Below are 25,132 nucleotides of genomic sequence, written 5' to 3' on the forward strand. Positions count from 1 at the left end.
CCGGGGCTAAGTCCCCCAGAGCAGATCGCAGCACCCAACCCCCAGCTCCGTCTTCCCGGCCCCCTACCTCTCGGTCTTGGCCCCCGGCTCCTCTCACCTGCTGGTGCTTGCGGTGGCCGCCGGCCTCGCCCGCCCGCAGGCGCGAGCGACTGCAGAAGCAGGGGACCCCGCCCACGCTTCCCTGAGGCAGCAGAAGGGGGGGGCTGGCCTGAGCGCCCCGCGCTCCTATTGGCTGAGGGAGCCGCCAGTCACTCCCTCCTACCACCTCTCTTAGGCACCCAGGACAGCCGTTTGTCACCTGGGCGGGGGCCGCTGGGTTCTACCCACTCCAGTTCGAGTTCTAATGCCTACCCTGAGTGGGAACCTAGAGTGTGGGTCTTGGCCTGCCCTCCTCCCACTACCGATTTAGCACAGGGGAGCCACAACCTTGTCTTCTCCAGGCTCATAGAATTGCCACCCCTCGGCGTTCACCCCTGAAGCCTCAGTGAGGGAATGTCACCTGGGCTGAGCGGGGCATGAGCCTGCAGTGGGCAGGAGTGGACTGGAGCCTGGGCGCGCGGCAGACCTGCTCTGTACTGTGACTGGGTGAGTTTGTGTGTGTGCGTGTGTGAGTGTGTGTGTGTGTGTGTGGTTGCGCGCTGCCTTCTTCACATGCATCATCCGTTTATGTCAGCAAGTGTCTCTCTGATCACCCAGTTATGGAAAGGTCACAGGGACAGGCAGTTGATTCCAGGACACTAGAAGCAGGAAGAATCTTTCTGATCCACTTGCTTTATGCAGACAGAGCCTTGAGACTTCTGCCGCTTCACAACCCAGGGCTAAGGTCTGTGCTGCAGGGGTAGGGATTGGGGATATAAGGAAACTGGGGACCCAGTGAAGCTAAGGATTACAGAGGAGAATAAAGACGGGGCTGAGGAAAAGGAAAGGACCGGGTACATAGAAGGGGCACAGGCACGAGCGGAACAGGTCTGTGAAGAAAAGCTAATGCCGAGGTGCTTCGAGGAAGGAGCTTGTGGGAAGTGGGGTAGGAGCCTAGGGGGCCAAGCAGACAGCAGCCACTGCCAAGGCAACCAACGAGTAAACAGGCCGAGAGGTAAGCCAAGTCCCTCCAGGCACAACATCAGAGGATGGCCTCTCCACGCCGCCCGCCTGCACCCTGCAAGTCTTCGCGCTGGACACCTAGAGCCCTTGCTGCCTAGGCCAGGAGCCTCCCGAGGACAGCCAGGGGATTGCAAGCACGCGTGGCTCCTCCCTTCCTCTCTCTGCCTGAGGACAAGGCCAGAACTGATCCCTGAGCCAGGATTGGCTCTGGGAGGTAGCGTTGGGCGGAATCCCGGTGGCCCGGGCTGGGGGCGTCGCCTCAAATGACACCCACCGCCCTCAGGTTCTGCCAATCCCTGGGCACGCCGGGCGGACGCGCCGGGGGAGCCCCCGCCCCTTCTGATGGTTAGCGTCACGCGTGACGTTACACGTGATGGATGGGAAGGCGGGGGCGTCGCGCGGAGAATAAGGCGGGTCTGAGAGCTTCAGAGGCCAGGAGCCCAGGAAAGTGAATGCTCGGCCAGGGTTCTGGGTCAGACGAGTAGGGGGAAGAGGAAGACGACTTGCCTTCTCTGCCCTTTCCGGATTCAGTATATTCGTCTTCACTTGGGACGCGAGGAGAGGTTGGTAGGGGAGAAGTCTCAGGGTGGGGCTCTGTGTGGTCACACATTCAAGGGTCTGCAACTGATGGATATGGGCTGCGGTGTGTGTGTGTGTTTGCGCGCAAGTAACGGTTTTTATGGAACAGTGTGTGCAGGGTGTGTCCACCCTCGTTGTCGTGTAGGGCGAGTATGATGGTGTTTCGTGTATGGGTATGTGAATGTGAGAGTGTGAGAGAGGGGAGGGCGTGTCTGGCTCTGAGGGAGGAAGTGTTGTTGAAGAGGATTAGTCATTCTGTAGGATTTTGCCCAATGCAGCCAGATGGTTGTTTCAGGCTTTCTTTTCTGTGCTGGGTGGAGGGGGCACATGCCGGATTCCACCCCTTTCTGGAGACAGGTGGCTCTGGGGAGAGGCGGATGGCTGTCTGTACCAGCCCTGCCCAGCTGGGGAACAAGGAGAGCCTTGGGCCATCCTGTGTGGGTTAAACAAACACACACAGAGCCGGCATCAGAGTAAGCCCTGGGGTGGCCGGGGAGCTGCTCTCCTCCAATCAGGCTGTGGTGTGGGATGGCTTACATTATCTTCCCAGACAGCCTTGGGAGTTTGTATCTAGGTTTCAGGGTAGCTGGGGCCTAAAGCTGACATGAACATAAATGTGGAGTGCATATAACATGCATTTTTGTGCATACAGAGCACAAGAGTAGCTTCACGGGATTAGTTGCTGCTCATGTATCAACCACACACATGTAAATTACTCATGAAAATCTGCACCAGGCCAGAGCGCAAGATCTGTTTTCCTGGTTCTGTCCCCATGCACCTCCTCCACCCCTAGCCTCCTCCAGTTGTGGTAAGTCCCTGGGTCAGAACATTGCCTAGAAAACAGCCCCTCCCCCCACTGTTGCTTACCTATCTGGAGTCACCTTGAGCTAGAAGGGATTGGCAATAGGCCCAGGGACCAGGGCAGGGACACCAAAAGCTCCTCCAGCAGGAGCCTTGGGCCCTTTCCTTGGAGTCCTCTGATGCTGGTCCCTGCCCTGCAGAAAATGGGTGAGTTGCCCTTAGATATCAACATCCAGGAACCTCGCTGGGATCAAAGCACTTTCCTGGGCAGAGCCCGGCACTTCTTCACTGTTACTGACCCCCGAAATCTGCTGCTGTCCGGGGCACAGCTGGAAGCTTCCCGGAACATCGTGCAGAACTACAGGTGACCCCACCCCTTCCCCACCTCACCCTGTATCCCAGGGTCTTATTCCCTGCCTTTAATACAGTATCTTTTGCATGTGTCTCCCCAAGCTTGAGAGTGACTCTGTCCCACCCCTCACTCACTGGCCCTGTGTGTTGGAATCATACAACTATGGTACAGAGCTTTAACCCAAAAGATTTTAGGGTGTTTGGGTTGAAGAGGTGTCATTGATATTTATGCCTCACAAACTATCTACAGGGACCTGTCCCACTGCTGGGCTACCCTCTGCAAGGACAGAGGGACTCAAAGTTGAGTACCAAGGAGAGAGGAGGGCATCCCCTTTGTCTACAGTAAGAAAAATCCTTGCAATACCCCTAGCCATTTTTGACCCATTGGAAACCACCAGTATTTGGGCATAAACACAAAGGTACCCCTCTTTGTGTGGCTAGAAGGGAAATAGAAATTGGAATCCCCTGCCCCTGGAAGATTTGATTGTCTTCCAGAGACCAGGAGCTCCTTTAGTCTGCGATTGGGGACCAAAATGCCTGGTCCTCTGCCCAGACTTCCTGAGCCAGGTGGGCAGGGCTTGGGGGGGGGGGCGCACATCTGTCCCCTAGAAGGCCTGTCTGTTTCCTGCTAACCTCTGTAGGGCTGGTGTGGTGACTCCAGGGCTCACCGAAGACCAGCTGTGGAGGGCCAAGTATGTGTATGACTCTGCCTTCCATCCGGACACGGGGGAAAAGGTGGTCCTGATTGGCCGCATGTCAGCCCAGGTGCCCATGAACATGACCATCACTGGCTGCATGCTCACCTTCTACAGGCAGGTCCTGTCCTCTGTGTCCCCTTCCTCACCATTCTGTCCAAGCTTAGAGTGTAGCTTGATGACTAGGTGCTTCCTCTCTGGGCCGATGGGGGCAGAAAATGGTGGGTGAGAGTGTGTGTTAGAATTCCTTTCATTCCTCAGAACTCAGCCCTGGGGCTCCTCCAACCCCAGAGAGTAGGTAGGTTTGTGTAAGTGGGGAGGGTCATTCAGGTGTCACCAGGACAGGATTTAGGGTCATCAACTGGCTCTCCCCTGAAGGTTTGGGAATAACCCTTTGGAGTTTTATTATTGGGGTCTAAGGATCAGGAAAACTGTGGAGGGGACAGAAGTGAATGTCTCTGTACCCTCAGGAAGACCCCAACTGTGGTGTTCTGGCAGTGGGTGAATCAGTCCTTCAATGCTGTTGTCAACTACTCTAACCGTAGTGGCGATGCTCCCATCACTGTGAGGTGAGAACTCGCCCCAGAGACTCTTCTCTTCTCTCTGCCCACCATTGCTCTCTCCTGTTTGATACTGTTCACCAAGGGCCCGTGCAGCCAGTGGCTCCATGCCCTCCTCTCAGCCTGCCTTCCTCCCCACTTTCCTGGCCTGAAGGCTTGAGGTCCTCTTGTGTATACTTTGGGGGGCCTACTCTTCTTCAAGGGGAGGGGTTGGGGCTTCCAGACTAACCTAAACTGGAGCACAGGAGGCCTTTCTGTGCAATGAGGCCACCCTCCCATGCCTCATGGGTTGAGGATTTGGCATGTTCCTGAAAGAAAAAAATCATATACTGAACTGTTCATCTTTCCCCTGTGACCTGGCTTTTCCACCCACAGGCAGCTGGGAACAGCTTATGTGAGTGCCACCACTGGGGCTGTGGCCACAGCCCTGGGACTCAAATCCCTCACCAAGGTAATTCCCCGCCCCAATTCCACTGGTCGCCAGTCATCCCTTATCTGCCTCCTTCCCCATTACCCCTCCATACCAACCTACAGGCTTCATATATGGTCTCCCAGAGTTCCTCACCACCCCATGGCCCTCAGGGCCACTAAATGACATCTTTCCTCCCCCAGCACCTGCCCCCTCTGGTTGGCAGATTTGTGCCCTTTGCAGCTGTGGCAGCTGCAAACTGCATCAACATCCCTCTGATGAGGCAGAGGTGAGTGGCCCCGACTCCTAGCCTGCACATGCCCGGCGTGCATGTGGGCACACCAGCCAGAGTCAGGACCGTCCTCTCCCTCCCTGAGCAGGAGCTGCTGGGCCCAGTCTCAGTCTGATGCTGGGATCTTGGGTGAAAGAACCAGCCTTTCAACCTTGGATGTCTGAGAGGACCCCAGGGAATAGCTGCCAATGAGGACATTGTGCGTGGGAATTGAGGCCTGTGATCTGACCCCCACCATCTTCCTTTCTCAGGGAGCTGCAGGTGGGGATCCCTGTGACTGACGAGACAGGTCAGAGGCTTGGCCACTCGGTGACCGCGGCCAAGCAGGGAATCTTCCAGGTGGTGATATCAAGAATCTGCATGGCGATTCCTGCTATGGGTGAGGCAGGGGGGCTGGGTACGGCACAGGACGCTCTGAGGAAAAGGGGGTTTTGAGGACTCTGGAGGTAGTGGGATGAATTGTGAAGAGGGGGGTCCTCCTTCCTTAGGGTCCTAACTATCACTCTACTTACTCTCTCCCTCCCTGCCCTGCCGTCCACTCAGCCATTCCCCCTGTGATCATGGACACCTTGGAGAAGAAAGACTTCCTGAAGGTAGGTCACTCTCACCTCTCCTGTCCTGGAAGTAGTAGTGACTGGGAGCAGAAGTGACCAGTCCCTAACCCCCTCTCCAGCCTGACCTGAGTCTAAGACTTGCCACCTGTTTACCTCACGCCTGTGCTGCCTCCTCCACCTTCATTCATTTAGGAAGAATGAACTGGGCTGGAGTGAAGGAACATTGAGGGAAGAGGAGGAGAAGATGAGGGAAGGAAGGAAACTGGTGTCACTTAGAGCCTGTGACATACCAAGGATGGATTATCATAGTCGTGCTTGCTACCATACTCATGTTGTCACCTATTAACAGCAGTGAGACACACATACACATGCACACACAAACAGGACGGAAGCAAGGCCCAGGAATATAAGCTCTGGCTCATTTATTCGCAAATATTTATTGAACACCAACTGCACATTTGAGTAACAGAATGGGGCCCATGTGACTGGAGCAAATCAAGCAGATGCATTGGAAAGGGACAAAGTCATGGCACTGAAGTGGGAGGAAGTAAGTGGAGGGTCAGAAGAGGCTTCCTGAAGAAAGCAGGTCCTGGAGGAAGTAAGAGAAGAGAAAGCGGGGCAGAGGTGCCGTGGGATCCAATTCTGAGAGGCCAGAATGGGTAAGGAGACACCAGGAAGGGTGTCAGCAAACAGGTCTGGCTAGAGTGGAAGGTGGTGATTTAAAGGTACTGACCCTGTTATGGGTTTGGGAGTATAAGGGCGGTGTATCAGAGGCTGAAAGGTAGGGCTGCTGGGATAGAGCCATGGTGAGTGCAAGGGGGTGGGGACAGGTGGGCAGGGGACACACACCATTCCGTTGTCTCTATCTCCCTACAGCGCCGCCCCTGGCTGGGGGCACCCCTGCAGGTGGGACTGGTGGGCTTCTGGTAAGTGTGCAGGGAGTTAGGGTGTGTGGGAGTGCCCTTTACATGGTGGATGTGGGTGGGTATTTATTACTTTTAAGATATATATATACACTCTTCAGTCATTCATAGAGAAGGTATGGGTCTTGGACACCCATAGGTCATACTGTGTATATGAGGGGTTGATCCCTCCTGTCCTTGAAGGTCAAGGGTCTAGTTCAGTGGTTCTCAACCTTCCTAATGCTGCGACCCTTTAATACAGTTTCTCATGTTGTGGTGACCCCCAACCATAACTAAAGCATAGTGATTAATCACAAAAACAATATGTAATTACATATGTGTTTTCCACTGGTCTTAGGCGACCCCTGTGAAAGGGTCGTTCAACCCCCAAAGGGGTCACGACCCACAGGTTGAGAACCGCTGGTCTAGTTGAAGGTGTTCCAGCCTTCATGTATGAGAGAAGTCATGATAATATACCCTTTGGTACCATCCAGGAATTTCATGCACATTGAATTCCTAATTCTCACTCACTGGCTGTGGAACTCTGGGTCGCTGCTCTGGAGGTTCTTTCTTCAGCCAGAACCTAATGTCAGTGTTGGCTTTAATCGATCTCCACCCCTAGGGGTAGTATCCAGAAATGGGGTGAGGTGCAGGGAGGAAACATCCTTAGGCCAAAGCTTCACAAACCTTTCCAACACTCTTCTCCCCAGCCTGGTATTTGCCACCCCCCTGTGCTGTGCTCTGTTCCCCCAGCGAAGGTAAGTGTGGCCTCTTGGGCTTGACTGGGGGCTCTGGGCAGGTTTCCATATCTGGAACCAGCTGACCTTAGGGTCCTTCAGGGTGTTCCAAGAAGGGGCCTGGCAGGCACTCAGCTCATTCTGAGGGTGGGGGAATGATAGTGATCTGGGCCTTTTGCTCTTCAATGGGGAGTCTTCAGGCTAAGGTATCCCTTAGCCTGAGGGGGATTGGGTTCAGGGGACACTCAGCCTGCCCATGCTGTTTTGTTGCAGTTCCATACATGTGAGCAGGCTGGAGCCAGAACTGAGAGCTCAGATCCATCAGCAAAACCCCAGCATTGAAGTGGTTTACTACAACAAGGGGCTCTGAGGTAGTCAGCCCTGGCCCCTCCCTCACCTCCTTTGGCTGCTGCATTAGGGGGGCCTTGCCAACCTGCCACTTTCTCTTCTGCTTGGTATTGGGCAGGGGGCTTGGTGGGGAGCAGCCATTGAGACCAGCAAAACACTAGGCTGGGGGAGGTACCCCAATAAGCCTTTTTCTCTCCTCTTTGATTCCAAAGACAAGGGCCACATAATCTCTTTCTCCTGCGCTGTTGTGTTTTCATATATGCATATATAATATGTGTGTGTGTACATGCTGTCCTGGAAGCTAGGAGCAGACATGCTGTTCTGAAATGTCCTGATATCTGGCTTCTCTTCTTGGCCTCCTGCCACCTGCCAGCCATCCAGGCTATGGGACTTAAGACAGTTCCACTGGGCAAGTCATTTCTGACAGCACATCACCCCTTCTGGACATAGGAGAAGCCCCAGGATCTCAGGACAGACTGAGGGATACTCACAAACCAAACTGGGCTGAATCCTTCAGATTTCTGCTTCCTGGCTCCCAAAGCTGACACAGGAACTGGGCTGGCAGAGAAAGACATGCCAAGCTAAGGGAGGCAGGGGGGCTTATGTCATCTGCCACATCCTGGAATGGATTATTTCATCTCTGCTTCTCTACTAGAACAAAGGAATGTCAGTATTCTGTACTGCTCTTGCAATCTTCCCATCCACCCCGCCGCTGCAATAAGGGCATCTTCAGGCACAATCCTGGGAGTCTTGGTCCACTCTGACATCATAACCTCAAATCTAGACCTACAATCCCAATTCTCTCCCTCAACCAAAGAGCCACAAAAGCAGAGAAGCATTCCATTCCTCTTTCAGAACTCCCACCGCACCTTTGTACAGAGGGACATAGCTGTGGGAACAGTGCTTCACCTCCACGGGTATCTGAATGGGTGTAACTAGTACACCCTCAAAAGCAACTAAGGCCCTGAGTGTACAATCTGAAGACAGGGAATTTTGTGTTCCGTGTTAGATATTCAGCAGAACCTCATCTTAGCTCCTTCTCTTGAGGCTTGGCCCTGCTCCCACCCCCATCCCCACTCCCAAGAGGAGGAATGGCCCAGGCATCAGTGGCTGGTCCAAAGGGGATGTGGGCTTTGGGATAGAGTATGTGTTGGTAAACTAAGAGTACAGAGTTGGACCTTGACTCCAACTCCCATGACCTCTGGCTGAAGTGGTGAGGTGAAGGCAGGATCCCCCACGAGCACTTTCCTGCCCCCTAATCAACTGCCGCCAGTAATAAAAGCTATGATGCCATTGTTACTCAATAAATTGAAAACCTGTCTACTTCTTGATCTTCACTTGATTCCAGGTCCTAAGTGCCCAGGAAGAGGCTCCTGCCTGTGGCCTTTCCTTCTCTCCCTGTCAGGTCCAGGTCTTAGTCTCTTCCCTACCGTTCTGTAAGGAGCCTCAGCTCCCAGCAGAGGGCGCTCTGAGATTATAAAAATCAGTCCATCAGCACGCTGAGTACTAAAGGAGAGGGAATGTAGGTAGGTAGGAAGGAATGCTTTTCTGCCATCTCCGAATTCTACACCAGCTTCTCAAAGCAAAATATCAGCTTTAGGCTAACTTCACAGGCTCTCTAGGGGCATATCGTAGCCAGATACATTTTCCAAACTGCCCTCATGTACTTAGACTTTTTCTTGGAAGTCAGCATTTGGGAAGACGTAGCAGTTTTCATCCTGGAAAGTAGTCTGCCCCATTCTTGGGCCTCTCCTCATCCTCCTAGTGCTCAGGAACCTTCTCTGGGAGCCTGCATCTGTGTCCTTGGCCTCCCTCCCCTGCCTTCTTTCCCCCTCCTAGCCGCCTATCCCTCAGCAAATGGAGTCCTGGCTTCATTTCCTTCTTCACTAGGGGTGCTGATTCACACACTTACATACCTATTCAGGCTTCTTGGTTCCCTTCAAGATTTTGGCATGGGGTGGTAGTATCTGGTCCCTGGGGTGGGGGGTGGGGGGCACTGCATAGAGGAAGGCTAGAGCGCTAAGGATTGCCCAGCGTCATCAGAGAAAAGTTGTTAGTGCACCAACACACCCTCCACATTTCTCCATGCCCCCACTGATAAAACAGGGGAATAAGTCTGGCAGGGACCATTTGCCACTTAACAGCCCTTCCCCTTATCCCAGTGCTCTCTACTCCCTCCCTGCTTAGGTACCCCCCCCCCCCTTTTATCTGGGAGAGATGAGACCAAAAGTTCATGACAATGTATAGCTGGTAGGAGCTACTATTAAACAGTCTATAGTTATCTTTCTTACCCTATGTCTTGACTTTGGAAGATTCAAAAGAATAAACATGAATGAGTCTATATTAAAATATATTACCTACTCCCTACAGCATATACCTCAAATCTCCCTTTTTTTAGCCCAAAGCTCTCAAACTAGGTGGTGGGGAGAAATTTGTAGGATTGAATGGTCCTACAGCTGCCTGAAGTAAACCTGCTACCTTGGCCTGGGCTCGCTCACTCCTCTTGGGATGAAGTTTACTTGTGTGGGCTGCGGGAGTGACACCAGCTACTGTTCATTGAGTTCTACTGTGTGGTGCCAGGCTTAATGAAGCAAAGTGGACCAGTTAGGAAGGCATGCTTTCCTGCTATCTTTCCTAATTCTGCACCAGCTTCTCAAAGCAAAATATCAGCTTTAGGCTAACTTCACAGGCTCTCTAGGGGCAAATCGTAGCCAGATACATTTTCCAAACTGCCTCCATGTACTTAGACTTATTCTTGGAAGTCGGCATTTGGGAAGAGTTAGCAGTTTTCATCCTGGAAAGTAATCTGCCCCATTCTTGGGCCTCCCCTCATCCTCCTAGTGCTCAGGAACCTTCTCTGGGAGCCTGCATCTGTGTCCTTGGCCTCCCTCCCCTGCCGTCTTTCCCCTTCCTGGCCTCACATGCTTCCCTTTATTAAGAAAGTACACAAACCTCCCTATCTCCCGGCCCAAGGTCCAAGGAGAAAAATGACTTGGTTCTGGAGCCCTGGCTTAGCCTGGCCATTGGAAGGGGGCTATGTATCCTGCTCTTTTCTAGGATCACTGGGACTAATAAGACCAGCATTTGAGGGACAGTTAATCTCTTAAGTTTAGTCTCTACTGGTTAGGGACAGCTTCACTAGGGCCCTGTGGGCTCATGGCAATCAGACTAGCCTAGTCCGGCGGGGTCCAGAGCCCTACGGGTCAGAGCCAAGCACCCCTTTCCTCCCAGTAAAGCTTGTTAGTCTCAAGCCAGCCCCGTCTCGGGAGTCTGTCAGTCATAGGTAAGCCACTCCTCTGGGACATCGCCAATCAGGAGCAGAATCCAGCCCCTGCTGTGGCCCCTGTCAATCAAAGGCTCGGCTCCACCTCCTCCCTGTTTCTCGGGCAATGGCTTTGGCGCTGGGAGTCTTAAATACCATTCATCCTCCCTACCTGAGCCTGGAACCTATGTCTCAGGTCAGTTTCCCTGGTGACTTTGGTCCTGGACCGCTAAATCCGTCAGGTTCACTTCCTCCTTGCCAGTTTCGAAGTCCATGAGCACGTCAGCGCCCGCCCTTTGACTTCCTGTCTGGAAATCCGCGAGGTTTTCCAGGAATAACGCGAGGCCTCTCCTGAGTCCCGAGCCCCGATTTTTTTAGTGGCCTCTGGGGCTATTGGCCCTGCATTTTTCGCCGTCTGCCGCCCTCCTTCTCTCCGCCCTTGCATCCCATGTTCAGGAAACATTTACTAAAACTCTGTTACTCTGTGCTCAGCACTGGGTAGAAAAGGCCTGCTGGGTGAACGGATTCCCTTCCCATCTTCAGGGACACAGCCTGTACCCACTAGTCATTAAGGCGCCCCTCCCTGTTCCCTCTTGGTCGGTCTCCCCACACGTTGCAGTGATCTGTAGTTCTCGTGTGGGGGCATCATTTCCCAAAAGGGAGCTTCCTGGGTTGCTTGCTTCTCCCTTCCTACATACAAACGTCTTTTTCCCTCCCAGTCAGCCGCAGCACAGGCTGCCAGAGGGACAATGGTACCCTCCACTTCCGGCCACAGCCGCCTCCAGCTTCCTTTTCTCAATTTTTTCGGACAAGGGAGGTTTTGCATCTGAATAACGACAGGGAGAATGTGGGAGGAATCCTGCATAGCTTGGGCTACACACACAACCACTTCCTCCATCCAGGAGGAAAATAACCCGTACTTTAACAACCAACAAGCAGCTACTTCAGGGTGCAGTGTTTGCTATGTTAATCTATAAATTAACCAATGAACCACCTATGTTATTTTCCAACTGAAGTCCTCCCCTCCTCTATGACCGGCAAGTCCTCAGTTGACAATTTTGTTTGTTTATTTATTTATTTATTGGGGCATAATGATGAAAACAATTTTATTCTTTCTCATCACACTTTTAAACTTGCTTTGTGGAAACTGACAACTTTTGGGGTAGAATGGGCAGAGGAGGAAAAGGGGGGGGGAATTGGGACAACTGTAATAGAATAACAATAAAAAATGATTTAAAAAAAGAAATTGACAACTTTTATTTCCCAAAAGGAGCACTTCTGGTTTGGTTTTATTTGAAGTTATTTTGTAGAAAATAGCAGACAATAATTATGGCTAGCTTCAGTAAATAGGGGGATATATTGGAAGGATTTGTCAGTATCTCTAAGAACCAAAGATAGAGCTAACTAACCAACTTGGCCTTGGAAAGGGCAGGAAGCTGGGCAGCTCTGGGTCTCAGTAACTGGAGTTTATGGGCACTTCCACTAAGATACAGCTTCAACTAGCTCCGGCCTCTGATCTCTCCATTCAAGTTTCAAAAATTGGTACAGCTTAGGTCAGTTGTCTATCCCTCAGAGGTGGCCAGAGTTCAAGGTCAAGTTGCAAGGACATTGGACATTATTACTTCAGGTCCACCTTTATGGTTGGGGTTGTTCCCAAAGTAGGGCCGCTGGTGAGCTGGTAATCATCCTGATTGGTATTTATTACAACATGTATTATTGGTCCTAAATAGATGACTCTCCAGTTTAAATGAAAACCCTCCTGAGGGCAGGTAACATATCTTCATGTTTTTTCTTAATTGTTATAAAAAACAAATAGCATAAAATTTACCATCTCAACCATGTGTAAGTGTACAGTTCAGTGGTATTAAGTGTATTTACATTGTTGCAGAACAGATCTCCATAACTTTTTCATGTTGTGCATCTGAAACTTTATATCCATTAAACAACTTTTGTCATCAATTTTATGTGCCCATGGCACCTATAATAGTGCCTGGTCCACAATAGGTACTCAATCCATATTTGCTTGATAAATGGGTGTGGAATCCAAAGTGCCCTAAACCCCACTTATATGTTGGTCCTAGGTAAGATCACTAACACAGTGGCTCTCAATCTGTTTTACTCCTCAACGAACATGGAAAATGTGACATATTCACAACAGAGACCATGGCTGACAGCTGTAGTGATTTTCAGCTTGGAGGATGGGGAGGGGCGTGTCGACACCTCCCAGGGAGGCATATTGGAATCCTGGGAGTAATATGGCTTGAAAAGTTCCCCAGGCAAACTGAAGCTTAGCCCTAGATATATCCCTACATAGAATGGCCAGCAAGAGAAAGAGCCCAATCCTTCCTCTTCTGTGTCTCTCTAGGAGTCCCAAAGGCAGGGAGCTGAGGGAGAGTATCTCACATGTAATCAGAGCTGCCGTCTCCAACTCTGTTTTCTGTCTGCTTCCCTGCACATGTTTATGCCTTTTCCCTTTGGGGCAGTTTGTTCCCTGTAGTGCTGACCTACCCTCCACCTCTGCAGCTTCTTGGGGCTGGCACCAAGCTTCAATCATTTAAGGCATACTGGAAAGGAGAAACCTTCACCTTATTCTAGTTCAGTTCCTATCAAGTGGTCCCTCAGCAGAATTACTTGGGCCTCTGGTGATATAGTTCCATTTGCATGACCTCTTTTCCAGAGTACCAAGGCACAGTGAGGTGGGAGTGGTGCTGGGTAGTGGTGATGTAAGATTAAGCATCACCCTATGATATACCTGGAAGTCTTGCTTTTTATGATACTCAAGCCTTCAGCTGAGTCTTGTTCATCCTGCTGGACTTGCTTGTCATTGCTAGTGATTTTCTTTCAGGACCCCATTTCTGTTAGCTGGCTTCCAACACCTGACCCTCTCAGCTCCCAGACTCCCTTGCTTATATCTAAACCCTGAGTTGTGGATAAGATTCAAGTTCTTTTCCTTTGGCAATCAGATGACCTCTATTCAATTGCCCCAAACTTTCCAAGACCACTAGAGAGGATTATTAAGGAAAACAGGCAGATCGCCAAAATCTGTGATTTCCAAGCTATGTACTGAGGAACCCCAGAGTGCCAGATGAACTCAGAGGATATTTTAAGTTTTTGAGGGAAAACCAACACAGCAATACTTGACATCTGTTGGACACTGCATAAACTACTAACTTGAGATCACAGTTGCAAAATTAAACTCGTCGGCAGCCGTCCATCTCGAGAGACGATGGTGTAGCTTCTAAAGAGTCTATCTGCACCGCTGAGAATGGCTGTGCAGTTCGACTCGGGAGTGACATGGTATCTGTCTCCTCCCGTGTTGAATCGACATCTTGTGATGACGCTGAAGCTACAGAGCCTGGGCAGGGTAATATGGAGGGTCTGCTGTTGCCCATGCAGCAGACCCCCCCCCTCTTCGCAGCTGAAGGGTCCAAGGGAAAGACGGAGTCAATACAGCTTGGCTTCAGGTGCGCCGCAGGAGTTGCCGGTGTTGACTACAACATCAAACCGCCTTAGGGACTCCGGCTCCGGATTTTCTGTCGGGGTTTACTCCCTTAGCCTTTCCCCTGAAGAGGTATGCCGCAAGGCAGCGGAGGTTTTTTGGAGTCAGAGTTTTCCTTCTCTGATGTACCCTGACTGGAAGATCGAACCAGCGACACTTAGCTCGCAGGCCGACGCTCAATCCACTGAGCTAAACCAGCCAGGGCAAAATTAAACTAACGCATTGCTTTCAGCGTCTTTGTAAAACTGGGTTTTTGATGATGACAGAAAAAGCAAAATCTACAGAGGAGTCATTATCAGACAGGAAATAAGGGTGACAGTATCCAGGCTGATTCCAAGTTTTAAGAAGTTATGCAGAGCCCAATAGGTGCACATATGTCATTAGTAAGTAATTGAGGTTAAGAAGGACATAAAAATAGTTTTTCTTCCAGTTTATATGTGTTAGTTTTTCAAACACCTACAACAGAGTTAGAACATAAATACTAAGTTTTTTTTTTTTTTTACCTAAGTACTTAAAAAGGACTGTTAGATTTTTTTTTTTTTTTTGTCCTAGGGTACTATGGATAAAATTACTGAAAATCTAAGGGGCCCATGAGTGCAGAAAGTTTCGGATCCCCTGCCCTAAGTGAATGAAGGAAGAAATGAAGGAATAAGGAAATAGCACTGGGTTGGTTGTATCTGGGTCTCAGACCTGCCCTCTGTAAACATACCAGGTAATATGCCTTTGTAGAAAATTTTCTCTTATTAAATTCTTAATAATTATTTCTGGCAAGTTCTAACCTTGTTTCAGTGATCCAGGTTGCTCATAACGTGGTCAGAGCGTGGATAAGAGAGTCCCTAGGTACTGGGGATGATGGTGGTAATTTGGAAGCCAGAGCTGTGTTGGCTGGTCTACTAGCTCAGATCAGAGGCGAAGGAGATAATGGAGGCTGAGGGGCCCCTCCCTGCCTGGCTCTTTTCTACATCTCTCACTAGACTTCAATACGTAGTCCAGTCTCCTTAGTAAACTCCATCCCCAAAGAACTGCCCCACAGCGCGCCCCCTGGAAGCTACATTGGGTCTTTTGGAATGTACCGAAGGGCTTTCCTTCTGCCACTGGGAATCTGGGGGCATTTGAGATCCCGTCCCGTGGAAGGGAGGGGGAGGCCGCCACTGGAGACTCAGGCAGGTCTACACTTCTCCCTCCTTATCCACCGGCATCCTCAGGTGACTGGCGGGCGCCTTTGTGACGCTAAGAAAGCCGAACCAGCGAGTCCCTAGCTCCCCGGCTCATACATTAAAGATGTGGAGGCGTCGGGACTACTGAGCCACAAACATGAAGACAAATTTTTAATCCCGAGCAAGGAGATGCTGGGAGATGGGGAGCGCGGGAGAAAAATGAATTACGTTTTTATTATGTGTTTTATTATGCTGTAATTGAACAGGATTAGGTGAGAATACAATATAGTTCTGATGCAGCTGGAAGGGGGAGGGCACAGGAGACAGGCTGACAGCGAGAGAAGGAAGGCGAAGCCCACAGAGAAGTGGGGGCTCCATGACTCAGTGGATCCCAGGGGAGCGCAGAGGAGCAGCGCTGACCCTCCTGGGTGAGCCCAGCACCCCTCCCCCCACGTCCTGGTAGTTTGGGCCGGGATGAAGGGTGAGGGGGATGCTTTGAAATAACTGGGTTAACGACTGGTCCTGCTAGCATTTGCTGGGGGAGGGGGCGGGTTTAAGAGTTGGAGAGGCTGGGGGCTCATAAGCCTACCCGAGGAGGAAAAATGAGTCATGGAGGGGGAAGGGGCGCGGCAAAAGACCGGGCGCTTTGGAGTCACTGTAGTCGCAGAGGCCCATGAACTCACATTTGCTCCCAATATCTTCCCCCTGCACACGTCGGGCACAGACTTGCAAGTCAGCAAACATCGGAGCGCCCACTTTGTGCCCTCGCTTAATTGCATGGCGACTCGGCGTCTCAGACCCTCCCTCTCTCCCCATATCTCGCCTAACCCTTGTTACCTCTGAAAAGATCCATACCTATGCAGGTCTAAGCCAGGACCCCCCTAAACTCCACCCCTTCCCCCAGCACTGCGCCCCCAGGGGGGCCTTTTCAGGTAAAGGGTGCCCAGGTGAGCCCTGAACTGGGCTGTCAGCGCGGGGGTGGGCGAACCTTCCTCTCACCCCTGGAACGGTTTCCTGCCCGGGAGCTCGCCTCTCCGTCCGCCCCAGCCCTACAGCTTCATTAAGGGCCGCCGCCTGCTCCGCATCTCACCTGCTGCTGCGCCCCTCCCGCCCCGCCTGGGACCGACTCCTGGCGGTGATGAAGAGGCCCATTAGCCGCTTTTACCTTTAGGGCGGACTGGGCCTCTCTCCCCACCTCCCAATTAGGACTTTAGAAACCGTCAACCAAGATTAATAGTTGCCCGACTCCGGGGCAGGGAGATGAGCCCAGATACCGCTGCAGCGCAGCTCGCTCCGCCCAGGCCAACCGGGTGCCGGCCAGGCGCACCACTTGCCGCCTCCACGCCTCCCAACGCCTCCTTTTCTGGCCTCACTTCGCACCTGAGACTCTCAGGTGAACCCCACAAAGGGGCCTGGAGTGTCAGAGACCGGAACCCTGTTTCCTGCTGAGTCTCCGACCCCAGCGTGCTCCGAGGGGAGGAAGATGTGCCCTCTCCAGGGTACTCTTCTAGCTTTCCCACCACTGGCTCGATTGAAGAACTTGTATCTTAAACAAGGGAATGACGGTGGCTTTCTCAGAGAAGCGTTCTTAACCCCCTATTCCCCAAGCCAATTCTCTTATTCTCGTTCGTTGCTCCCTTCCATATTTTCAGTACATGCACCATATGCATGCTTTTGCCTTTATTTGTGTGGTTGTATCATTGATGTCTGTCTCCCTCACTGGACTGTGGGCCCTGGGGGGTAGGGACCATTGTTTTGCTCATCATGGCTCTGCAGCGCCTTCAGTAATTATGAGTTGAATGAATGAATGGGCAACAGGCTTGTTCTCTGTTTTGTTTTGTTTTATTGAAACATCTGTTTCCTGTGCTAGCTTCCCCCACTCTCTTCTTAAACACTCTCCTAGCACCTGCATTCATATTGTCATTGTAACTTATTATTTCTCTGATAATCAGTTCCCTGTCTTCTTCCCCTTGAAAACAGAAGCTCCAGGAGGGCAGGCAAGGGCTGGGCACACAGCTGCATTCAGCCTGCCATCAGGGAATTCAGCACTCAGTCCAATAGATTATAGCATGTGAGGGCTCAGGAGCCTTATAGCTTTTCCAACCCCATCCTTTTGAGGACTTTCGAGGCAAAATGACTTGCCTGAGGTCACACAGCCAGCTAGAAGCAAAGCCAGGGTGAAAACAACGTTTCTCTCCAACACACCGTGATTTTTCCCCAAAGTTCACATCATCTGGGACTCTGAAGAAGCCTCTTATGAATTCTGAGGTTTCTAAATCTTAGGGAATGTGTGGGATAGTCGCAGATATCTCATCCTTTGGTGATGGTGGTCACCCAGAACTAAACCTGTCCCCCCTCCTCAGGAGTCTGGGGCCCAGAGGTGCCCTATATTCTGTATCAACAGGGGTAAATTCTTTTCATTAAGTCTCGACTCTAGTTTTTCTTCCTTGGATGTAAAACTAGGGGAGCCCCAGCTCTCCAGCCCCCAGAGGGATGTGAATGTGAACTGTCTCTGATCCCTCTCCATCAGCACCGCCCCGTAGCATCAGGAAAAAAATAATGATTTGGGAGCAGAAAATGTGGGGAATTACAGAGCAAGTGCTAAGACGGAGACGGGAGCATGAACTCTTCCCTCCACCTCATCACACCCCTGGTGTCACCTCTCTAGAACCCACTTGCTCTAGGGGGGAGGGGCAAGACTGGGTTTGGGGATGGGGGTAAGATCAATACTTAACTGGGTTTTGATGACCGCAGGCTTTCACCTTGCAGATAATGGGGTGAGCGGCGGTAAACTCTCACCGACATAGCGGGCTCCCCCGGCCTTAATGAGATAATCAATACTTGTTCTCGGCTTAATTTCCATCTAATTGCTCTTTAACGACGCCGGATAATGGGCCGCCTCCTGTGAGGAGAGAGCTGGCTGGGAATCCGACCCGCCTCGGACTCCCGCCCCTCTTCCCCGGGCGGGGTGCCCTCGCGCAGGTGGAAGGAATGGGGGCGCACCACGCTCCCGGGAGGGGCTGGAGCTCCACTCCGCAGGTCTCCTTGCCCGGCGACCCCACCTACCCGAGGTGTTCTTTGGTCTCACAGGGGACGCTCCAGGCCTTGGACGCCGGGCCCCAGACAAGACTCCGGGGTCTGGACTCTGTATCATCCATCACCTGACCGGATCTCTGAACTGCGCGGTGCCCTGGCCCCGTGATGGTACCTCATCTTCCCTCCGGGTCAGGCAAGTCGCGTCTGAGTCCCCAGCCAAGGTGAAGGGTCTCTGGACAAGCCCTTTCCTCCTTTCCCTTCTCACCTCCATGCACTGCACAGGACGGTGGCTCTGAGGCCTTAGGTAAATTGCTGTTTCTGAACCTAAGAAAGGCTCTGATCATATTTTTCCTTGTGAGGTAGCTGAGCTGCCTCCTGCAAAGAAACCTGTCTGGCCACCACAGACCCTCAGGCAAGGAGGGGAGAGGATCAAGAATGAGGAAGGCTGAAGTGGAATGAGGAAGGGCCCGTGGCTCAGAGGCTAATACTGCCCCATCCCCCACCCCCAGCTCAAAGAGCCACCTGATTTCCACTCACCACTCCCTCTATCCTAACCATCCATAGCCAGGAGAGTTCCTGCCAACATCAGCAGCTGATACTAGTCCTAACTACTCTCACTTCCCACCTGTCTGTCTCAGCACTAGGAGCAGCTGGAGGTTCTCCCTAAGGCCTTAAAATGTCTCAGCTTCACAGGGAACTAACCTGCCAGCCCCCAAGGCCATCCCCACAGCCCCAGCACGTCTCTCCACTTCTCTTGATGTCAACCCTGAAGCACTTTGGCCTCAGGTGCCCAGATGATGTGACCAACGATGTTCCCATCACCTCCCCCCACCTCCTAATCTGCCCTTTCTGGGCACACACACACCTGCATTTCTAGAACTTGGCTCCTGAATCTTGGGTATTAAAATTTATAAACACGAGCTGAAGTTCTGGCTCCAGTTGCACCGAAGTTAGGGTGACAAAGATACAGTGATAATGTTAGAACAGCATGATGATTAGAATCAGGCCTTGTAGCTAGGCAGTCTCAGGTTCAAATCTTGACTCTTGTTGCTTAATGGTCAGTGTGACAGGGAGCAAACCTCAGTTTCTCATTTAAAAAATAAGGCTCATAATCTCACCTTTGTAAGTCTAAAATAAGATAATGTATGTCAATTGCTTGCCACAGTGCCTGGCACTCCAAACCATCTGATAAGTAGTAGCTATTATTGTTGTTATTGCCGGTTAGAGATGAAGGAATCATCTAGCTCAAGGATCATAAACTCAAAAGCTACAGGAGCAGGCAGGAATCCTAAATGAGGGAAGGAGGCCTAAATGTGGTAAGCTGGTCAGGGTAAGCCCCACCTAAAACAGCTTCAAGTACATCTTCAACTGTTGCTAGGCAGACCAGGTTCCTGGTTTTTCTTTTCTCAAGAAAATTTGGCAGCACCAGCAGCTTCAATATTAGCTCTAACTTTCTTACTCCCCCCCCACCGCCCTATCTCTGCACTAGGAGCAGCTGGGGGGTTTCCCCAAGGCCTCTCTGAACATCCTGGCTTGATAACTCTGCCCCCAAAATCTGGATTTTCTATAAAATTTCACACAATTTAAATAATGTCAATTAAGTAAAAAATTTAAAACAGTGCCAAATACAACATGTCTGAAGGCAGAATTCACCCTCATTTCTCAGACAACAGAGGTGCAGACATGTCATCGCTACTGGCAAAGCTGACTGGAAGCCTAGATTCTGAGTTCAAATAAGAACGTCTCCTAGGAGGCCCTTCCTAGACTGTAAGCCTTTTCAGCTGCCACCCACTACAGATGCTGCCCACTCAGCCACAGTGGCTGTGTTAATATTTGGCACCTACCAAAGAAAAAGGCCTGGCTCACGGCAGCCTTCTCTCTTCTGATAAATCCAAATTCTCTTAAAATGTTGTTGCCCTGACAAGTGTGGCTCATTTTGTTGGGCATCGTCCTGCAAAGCGAAAGGTCACCAGTTTGATTCCCTGTCAGGGCTCCTGCTTTGGTTATGGATTTGGTCCCTGGACTGGGCACCTGGGAGAGGCAATCGATTGATGTTTCCCTCTTGCATCAATGTCTCTCCCCCTCTCTTTCTCCCTCCCTTCCCCTTTCTCTAAAAATAAATAAATAAATAAAATATTTAAATGTTGTAGAAGGCACCGTGACAACCAGTCAAGTCCCAGTACCCTGGACATCTCAACTGCTAATTTAAAGCTCTGTTTTCTTTTTAAATTCTCTTTGTTTATTTATACATAGTTTGTAATTCTCTCTCCTTTCTTTCTTTTTTGTTTTTATTTCTTTTTTTTATTATTAATTAATTAATTTATTTTTAGAGAGAGGGGAAGGAAGGATGAAAGAGAGGGAGAGAAACATTAGTGTGTGACAGATACAATGATCAGTTGCCTCTTGCTTGCCCCCAACCAGAGGCCTGGCCTGCAACCCAGGCATGTGCTCTGACCAGGAATTGAACCAGCGACCTTTTGGTTTTCAGGCCGCAGGCCAGCGCTCAATCATCTGAGCCACACCAGCCAGGGCCTTTTCTGTTGTTGCTTTTAAATAATTTTTAAATTTTTCAGTTATAGCTGACATACCATATTATATTAATTTCAGGTATACACCCCAGTGATTAGACATTGTATAACTTACTAAGTGATCATCCTGATAAATGTCATACCCATATGACACTATACATAGTTATTAGAATTTTATTGAGTATATTTCCTATGCTGTACTTTACATCCCCATGACTATTCTGTTATAACCAATTTGTATTTCTTAATCCTTTCACCTTTTTCACCCATACCCCAACTCCTCTCCAATCTGGCAACTGTCAAAAGGTTCTCTGTATCTATGAGTCTGTTTCTGTTCTGCTTGTTCGTTTATTTTGTTTTTTAGATTCAATTTTTGATAGATATGTATTTATTGCCATAGTTTTAATCTCTTTTTCCCCTTCTTTTTAAGGTAGACCCTTTAATATTTCATGTAATACTCATTTGGTGATAATGAACTCTAACTTTTTTCTTGTCTGGGAAGCTCTTTATCGGTCATTCAATTCTAAATGATAATCAGCTTTGCTGAGTAATCTTAGTTGTAGGTCCTTGCTTTTCATCACTTTGAATATGTCTTGCCACTCTCTTTTGGACTGCAAAGTTTCTGTTGAGAAATCAGCTGACAACAGTCTCATGGGAGCTCCCTTGTCTCTTGCTGCTTTTAAGATTCTGTCTTTATCTTTAACCTTTTGCATTTTAATTATGATGAATCTTGGTGTGGGCTTTTTTGGGTTAATCTTGTTTGAGACTCTCTGTATTTCCTGGACTTGTATGTCTATTTCCTTCACCAGGTTAGGAAAGTTTTTGTCATTATTTTTTCAAATAGGTTTTCAAGTTCCTGTACTCTTTATTCTCCTCTGGAACCCCCTTGATGCAAATGTTGGTATGCCTGAAGTTGTCCCAGAAGCTCCTCAGACTATCTTTGTTTGTTTGTTTTCTTTAATTCTTTTTACTTTTCTGATTGGGCGTTTTTCCTTCCTTATATTCCAAGTTGCTAATTTGATTCTCAGATTCATCCACTCTACTGTTGATTCCCTGTGAATTATTCTTCATTTCAGTTAGTGTATCCTTCATGTCTGACTGGTTCTTTTGTATGGTTTCCATGTACTTTTTCATGCTGTTGAAGTTCTCACTAAGTTCCTTGAAGTTCTAGGTTCCTTGAGCACCCTTATAATCATTGTTTTGAACTCTGTATCTGGTAGTTTGCCTCCATTTCATTTAGTTCTTTTCCTGGAGATTTTTCCTGTTCTTTCATTTGAGACCTATTTATTTGTCTTTGCATTTTCACTACTTCCTTATGTTTGTTTCCATGTACTAGGTAGAGCTGCTACATCTCATGGACTTGGTAGAGTTACCTTATATAGTAGTTGTCCTGTAGGGCCCAATAGTGCAGCATCCCCAGTCATCCAAGCTGGATGTTACAGCCCCTATGTGGGCTGTGTGCACTGTCCTGTTGTAGTTGAGCCTTGGTTGCTGTTGGTGCCACTGGGAGAGATTGACCCCCTAGGCTGATGGGCTTCAAAGACCCTCTGTGACTATAGTGGAGAAGCTGCTGTGCAGAGGTTGACCGTACAAAGCAGGACTTGCTTTAGTGGGGCTTTGGTGCTCACTGAGTCTGCCCCTTAAGGGTTTCACTCATAGAAGTGATTGGGTTTTAATGTGTCATGGTCTGAAGTTTCCATAGGATTCACCGGCTCTGGGGCCTCCTGGGAGGTGCAAGATCAGCCACATATGTGCCCTGTCTGGGACCACCCAGCAGGAGCTACAGAGCAATCTGTCAATGGCTGCTATTTGAGCTGGACTTGCAAGTGCCCAGGAGAGGCCAAGTTGTGAACCAAGGTTGGCTGTTACTAGTGCTGGGCCTGGGGCCACTTACCAAGAGGTATAGGGTATTCGGAGGCCAGATGCTGCTTGTTAGAGATTTAAGGAAAGTCCAAAGCATGAGGAAAGAGAGGCCACTTGTATGAAAAAGCCACTGGAAACAACTTGGGTGGGCCTGCAAGTTGGTGGGGCAGGACCTCAGGGAATTGCCAAGGTGGGGTGAAGAGTGTGAGCCATGTTAATGGAGACTCAGGTATGGTGCCTACCAACAGGCTCTGTTGGAGGGTAGGTCTCAGAAAAGGAACAATGGCCTCTGCCAGCACTTTCGTCTGGTGGAAAGCTCTTGCTCTGATGCCAGACAATTCAGTTCCTCCTTGTATTTCCCTAGTTCCTTTCAAGCTGCTGCCCTAGTGATTGAGCTCAGAGGGAGTGAATCCAAGTAAATCTGTGAGTGGGCCTTTTAAGAGGAACTGCCTGGGACTTTGGAACCCCTCCATCTTACTCAGTCACAATCCCTGCTGGTTTGTACCATCAGAAGTTATGGGAACTTCTCTTCCTGGCTCTGGAACTCTGGGCTTGGAGACCTGGTATGGAGCTGGGACCCCTCGCTCCTCAGGGTGTACTTCCACAGCTGAAATATCCCTTCCAATTTTTATCTGCCACACATTGATGTGGCACCAGCCTGTCCACATCTCTGCCCCTCCTAACAGTCTTTATGTAGCTTCTTTAAATCCCTAGTTTTTTTACTTCCATTCAGCCAGATTTCAGGAGGTTCTGAATGATGGTTGCTCTGTAGTTTAGTTGTAATTTTGATGCTAAAGCTCTGTTTCTACACATTTCTTGAGTTCAACTTCAGTGTGATTCTACCCAACAATTTCCCCATTTGGGTCTCCCTTAATTAGGAAACAGATCCAGCAAGAGGTTTGCTAGATATAGTTCTCTTGATTGAGACCTTAGGTACCTCTCTCCCTGTATCTTACCCTTGGGGAAAATGTAACAAAACTCATGAAGGTGTCTGTGCTTTTGTGAATTGAGCATATTGACATGTAAGAATTATAGACTACTGAATATGCTTAGAGATTCAGGCTGAGCCTCAGGTTTGTTCTTTCTAGCCCACGTTCTAACATATTTGTTCTCCTAACACTGAGGCGCCCACACTGAACAAAGATGGCAGTTGCTCTCTCCTCAGCATTACACTCATCATATTCTGATGCTTTCCTGGTTTGGTTGCCTAAAAGCCGAGTAGCTCCTGGCAGACTAATAGTACTCTTATTTTCTATCAGCCCTTGAGAAAGTATTCCACCTTTTCTTCTTTGGAGCTGTGAGGATACATTTCCCATATTTTTCCTAGGTGTCAGGGAAATAGCCAACTCAAGAACCTTGGAATGTTAATCTGTTGTCTAACTCTATACAGAAGTCAACACTAAACTGTTATTTCTTCAGAACAGAAGTTAAAAATGATATGTGAACAAGGATAGTGCCACAAACAAATGCAGTTTGGGGGTCTAAGATCTTTTCCAGGTCCATATGTTCTTGGTGGGATCCTCAGACAGATGGCCTCCTCCCTTTACAGGGGTTACCTTAGTTTTTGTTCCCCAGAAAGCAAATCTTGAGACAAAGATTGTTAGGGAGGTTATCCCAGAAAGCACAGCGAGGGAGAAGGGAAGCAAGAAAAGGGAAGGAAAGCACGTAAAGGGTGTATCAATGAGTGGATTACCACTGAGGGCAACTAGGGTTCAATCCCACTGCAGCCCTTCTGCAGGACTGGACTAAATACACCTCAGAATCATCCCACTGAAAGAAAAGGAAGCAGGATATTATGTTCCAACTCCTGGCCCCCATTGGCTATGCCCTGCTCCTGAGTTAACTTTGTGGCAATTTTAGCCTGCCCGCCTTGCTGAGCTCACTCTAAGGGCCAGAGGACTCCTTCAGGTTGCATAGGAACTGTCTTCGGGTCACATTTGGTGTGACCAGGGTTAAATGGGTGGGGCATCACCTGCACCTGCTATAGGAAGAGACTTATGTTCCAGACTGGCCAGGCCTTGGCCATGTGACTAATTCTTATTGAGCATATCATCCAAACAGGGTCAGTAAGATAAAATATTTCTCTGATGGGAACTATAAGTATGATGCAGGCTGGAGCTATTTATAGCCAGCCTTCTGCCTGGCTGCCTGGAAAAAAAAAAATCAGAAATGGACTCATCAGTTTGAATATATTTGTGTAATGTTCAGGAGAGAGGTCTGGGCCAGAGATAGAAATCTGGAAGTGATCTTGACATTATATAAAATAAAGGTGGAAGTAATAAGGAATCACTGTAGAAGTATCAGCAGAAAGTTATCTCATTGGCTTCACCTACAGAAAATTGTCTTCTAGTAAAAAGTGGATGAAGGCAGGACTGAAGAGCCTGCTGCTTTGGAGAGTTATCACTTGTCATCATACTTTCCTTCTGAGTTTGCCAAAATGAAAAGTGGACTTCAACCA

General features: G+C 49.6%; 1 protein-coding gene across 4 annotated transcripts; it reads left to right on the forward strand.

Annotated features, from left to right (window-relative positions):
• Positions 1-291: 291 nt before the first annotated feature.
• On the forward strand, positions 292-14,774 carry SFXN3 (sideroflexin 3). Of its 4 annotated transcripts, none has more exons than XM_090278432.1 (12): positions 1,440-1,664; positions 2,682-2,845; positions 3,474-3,648; positions 4,002-4,096; positions 4,463-4,538; positions 4,700-4,785; positions 5,040-5,167; positions 5,332-5,381; positions 6,219-6,268; positions 6,955-7,002; positions 7,255-7,352; positions 14,643-14,774. In XM_090278432.1, the coding sequence occupies exons 2-11, from the start codon at positions 2,685-2,687 to the stop codon at positions 7,349-7,351; spliced, it is 966 nt and encodes a 321-aa protein (XP_090134558.1). In that variant the 5' UTR covers positions 1,440-1,664; positions 2,682-2,684; the 3' UTR covers position 7,352; positions 14,643-14,774. The 4 variants fall into 4 exon arrangements, with proteins under 4 accessions (XP_090134556.1, XP_090134558.1, XP_090134555.1 ...); XM_090278429.1 differs by lacking the exon at positions 14,643-14,774 and adding an exon at positions 2,333-2,488 and having other exon boundaries at positions 7,255-8,326; XM_090278431.1 differs by lacking the exon at positions 14,643-14,774 and adding an exon at positions 7,703-8,326.
• The last annotated feature ends 10,358 nt before the right edge of the window (positions 14,775-25,132 follow it).

The sequence above is a fragment of the Furipterus horrens genome, unplaced genomic scaffold, assembly GCF_987537825.1.
Source record: "Furipterus horrens unplaced genomic scaffold, mFurHor1.1.pri manual_scaffold_5, whole genome shotgun sequence".
Lineage (NCBI taxonomy): Eukaryota > Metazoa > Chordata > Mammalia > Chiroptera > Furipteridae > Furipterus > Furipterus horrens.